At 28.4% G+C, this 4,321-nt stretch overlaps 1 protein-coding gene across 1 annotated transcript; it reads left to right on the forward strand.

Annotated features, from left to right (window-relative positions):
- Positions 1-1,283: 1,283 nt before the first annotated feature.
- On the forward strand, positions 1,284-4,075 carry LOC129619313 (actin-5, muscle-specific). The gene is made up of 3 exons (XM_055534551.1): positions 1,284-1,445; positions 2,534-3,485; positions 3,553-4,075. The coding sequence occupies exons 2-3, from the start codon at positions 2,561-2,563 to the stop codon at positions 3,756-3,758; spliced, it is 1,131 nt and encodes a 376-aa protein (XP_055390526.1). The 5' UTR covers positions 1,284-1,445; positions 2,534-2,560; the 3' UTR covers positions 3,759-4,075.
- The last annotated feature ends 246 nt before the right edge of the window (positions 4,076-4,321 follow it).

The following is a 4,321-nucleotide window of genomic DNA, read 5'->3' on the forward strand; positions in this document are numbered from 1 at the left end:
CCCCCCCCCCCCCCCCCCCATACAAATATATGGAGTTGCTGATATTTTGTCCATTTTGCAGTTGTTTGACTCATAATATGGATATTGTATATGACGAATGTAATATAGAATCTCAGTTGAATGGTGTCAGTCATTCTCGTAATAATGAAATTTTTAATGTTCCATCATACTTGAGCGTATTCAGCGTATTCAGCGTATTTGTATTGAGTCTGTAGACAGCATTTCTTTTGTGCTTTTTACACTCTCTGTGTCTAGAAAATAAAATTTATTTATGGAAGAAACGGTGTGAGAAGCATAATAGAAGTGTTGTGCATACGCTCAATCCATACACGTATAAACAGACCTTATGTGTATAGCTCCTAATAGTTAATTTAATTCCGCTCAATTTAATTCAAAAGTGTCAACATTCTAAATAAGTAAATTATGTAGTACCTAATCAATAATGTAATTCTAATATTTTAAGAATTATAAACCTGTGATGATTGTAGATCTAATTAAACAAAATTTTTATACGTTTGTATGTAAAAATACAAATTGACCGTGATATACGAGTATTATTTAATATACGTAAAATCAACAAGTGTGTACGTACTTGTTGCCCAGTAAAAAAATAAAAATAATTTTTTTTTGGAATTGTTCCAATTAAAATATTTTGTTTGTTTTTTTTTTTAAATTATAAAATTTTTTCGACTATTTAAGTAGGAGACACGTCGTCTAATCCGATTATGGATGGTTTATATTGACAATTTTGATATCGATATCGATATTTGCGCGACAATGCGTGAACTTACGGTTTGATACCTGAAAGAAATGTTTATATTTAATGGCGAGCTACATATGCTGACACCAATTGATTTTCAGTGACTCAGTTCGCTCTGCTTTTTCTTTCAACAATAATTTCGCCTACTATTAATTCAAAACCCCCATATAATCATTGTCGGAAGCTGATCATCTCAATTCTTAGAATGTATCTTGCACTTTTACTAATGCAAGAATGAATTACTTTCTCATATTTTATTTGCACTATTAATATTTTATTTTTAAACATTATCTTAGTATACGTATATTTTATAAAATAATAATAATATTAAGGGAAATTTAGTACAAATATTAAAAATAAACACTGCTTTTATCTCTTTCTAACATAAAGTTACAATTTGTGTTTTTTTTTTATTTTATTGAAATCTAATTTATTTTCAAATACAAATGCAAAAATTGCAATTTGTATTTGAGAACTTTGGGTTAATCCTATGTTATATAAATTTATTTAAATCCCGACAAAATTCATCATTTTTGTCGCATTCGCGTGAAACCGCAGTCACAGCTAACTTTTCTATTGTCTTCTCGCTATAAGACAAATAATTTAATTTTTTATTTATTTTAATTATCGTTACGTCAAATCTTTTTGGATTTGTTATTATTGTTGTTTCTTTTTTTTCTGAAAGGTAAGAAATAATTTATAGGCGAATTAAGAAGAAAAAAAAATTTTGTTGGCAATCGAAATTTTCGACTGTTTTGCAAAAAAAGAAATCACTAAACCGGTTTAGTGCTTTTTTATATTCGCTACATTTGGGACAAATTTTATTCGTTGCTGGCGCCTTATTTTTATTTCTAAATTTTTGGATTTAGTTCCGCTTAAAAAACCTAATTTTTGAAAGTGATAAAATTACGAAGTGAAGCTATAAAATTACTTAGCATTTTGATATTGCAAAAAGTAGAAATTTCAATAATTGTCTTATTAAAGAAAATACAGAGTGATTTAAAATTTGCTTTCAAGGAATAAAATTAGAAAGCACATCCTCATTGATAACGCGCTATGGGGGTTGAAGATGAAAAAATTTGGTTTGCTTTTTTAGCCGTTTTAGTCTCCAATTTTTGTTTCATATTTGGAGTTATTGGGTACTTAATATATTTGGATTAATAATGCAGAGGAGTTGTGCAAGAAATGACTTTTTTATTTTAATATTTTTTCAAAATTAAAAGTAGAATGTAGTGAAATAAAAATTTATTTTTCGGTTTAAGTGCGCTTGTCAGTTAATTTCGAAAATGTAAAGAATTCTAAATTAGATTTAAAGTTTTCTTCATTCAGTTAAATTTTTCAGAAAATTGTGTAGAAAAAATATTGACGCAAAATTTGAAATCTTTGATTGTTAACCATTAAATAAAAATATTGAAAGCCAAATGTTACGGGTGTTAAAAAAATCAAATTGGGAATCATTATTCGCGTTTAATTGCCTTACCAGTAAGAAATTAATAAAGCAATTTTGTGACGAAATTATCTTCGAATTATTTTAGTTTTTTTGGTTTATTTAAGTTCTTCTTCCGTTTATGTTAGAATTTGCATTAACAATTATTACGTGAAGACAAAAATTCACAGTTCAATTTCTTCTAAGTATCATTTATTAAACAATCGATTCAATAATATCGATTATATTTTGCGAACTGCAGTCTTAAATTTTGAAAATTTTCAACTAAAATGGAAAACTTTCAATTACGTATTGTAAAATTTTTGAATTTTGGGTGTTTTTCGCAGATAAATATTAAATAAAATCCTATCAAAATGTGTGACGATGAAACATCAGCTCTTGTAGTTGACAATGGATCCGGTATGTGCAAGGCCGGTTTCGCTGGTGATGATGCACCACGTGCTGTATTTCCATCAATTGTTGGCCGTCCACGCCATCAAGGTGTTATGGTTGGTATGGGTCAAAAAGATTGTTATGTTGGTGATGAAGCACAATCAAAACGTGGTATTTTAACTTTGAAATATCCAATTGAACATGGTATCATTACAAATTGGGATGATATGGAAAAAATTTGGCATCATACCTTCTATAATGAATTACGTATTGCCCCAGAAGAACATCCAGTTTTATTAACAGAAGCACCATTAAATCCAAAAGCTAACCGTGAAAAAATGACACAAATTATGTTTGAAACATTTAATTCACCAGCTATGTATGTTGCTATTCAAGCTGTTTTGTCTTTATACGCTTCCGGTCGTACAACTGGTATTGTATTAGATTCCGGTGATGGTGTCTCACATACTGTACCAATTTATGAAGGTTATGCTTTACCACATGCCATCTTACGTTTAGATTTGGCTGGTCGTGATTTAACCGATTATTTAATGAAAATTTTAACTGAAAGAGGTTATTCATTCACAACAACAGCTGAAAGAGAAATCGTAAGAGATATTAAAGAAAAGTTATGTTATGTTGCATTGGATTTCGAACAAGAAATGGCAACTGCTTCCGCATCAACATCATTAGAAAAATCATATGAATTACCTGATGGTCAAGTTATTACCATTGGTAACGAAAGATTTAGATGCCCAGAATCTTTGTTCCAACCATCATTCTTGGGAATGGAATCATGTGGTATTCATGAAACAGTTTATCAATCAATTATGAAATGCGATGTTGATATTAGAAAGGACTTGTATGCCAACAATGTATTATCTGGTGGTACCACAATGTACCCAGGTAAATTATTTATTTACTATAATTTAAAAAGAATATTCAATCAAAATAATTATATTCGCTATTATAGGTATTGCTGATCGTATGCAAAAAGAAATTACTGCTTTAGCCCCATCAACTATCAAAATCAAAATTATTGCTCCACCAGAACGTAAATACTCTGTATGGATTGGTGGTTCTATTTTGGCCTCATTGTCCACTTTCCAAACTATGTGGATTTCAAAACAAGAATATGATGAATCCGGTCCCGGAATTGTTCACCGTAAATGCTTCTAAATTAATTAAATACATACTACCAATAATAAACGCTGCAAACACCGCCAACGACAACACATTTCAGTGTTGCCATATTAAAATATGTCTTAGGAGATATTGAAATTTTTAAATTGTTTTTTTTTTATACATACGAGGAAAAATTAATGAAATTTTTTAATTTTTATTTTGTAAATGGTTTTTTTTTTTTGTAAATTAGAGTAAAATGTAGAGAAAACAAAGACAGCAAAAAAATTAAAAAAAAAAAGAAAAGAAAAATAGAATAAACGAAATTTTAAATCAAATTTTTAATTAAAGAAAAGTAGAAAAATAAAAAAGAAGACAGAGAAAATTTTTTTTTAACATTTTAATAGCAAATAAAGAATGGAAGGAGACAAGGAACGCAGAAAGCCATATCACATCAAGTCAAATCCTACTTATACGCAATTTTTATTTAAAAACAAATATAGCGAAAAAAAATAAATAAATTTATTTAAAAATGAATAAAAAAATAAAAAAAAAATTGTTTAATTTTTTTTTAGCAGAACTTTAAAGAAAGTTCCGTTATACGTGAATATTTGAGATTT

Source organism: Condylostylus longicornis, unplaced genomic scaffold (assembly GCF_029603195.1).
Source record: "Condylostylus longicornis isolate FDR11 unplaced genomic scaffold, ASM2960319v2 ptg000011l, whole genome shotgun sequence".
Lineage (NCBI taxonomy): Eukaryota > Metazoa > Arthropoda > Insecta > Diptera > Dolichopodidae > Condylostylus > Condylostylus longicornis.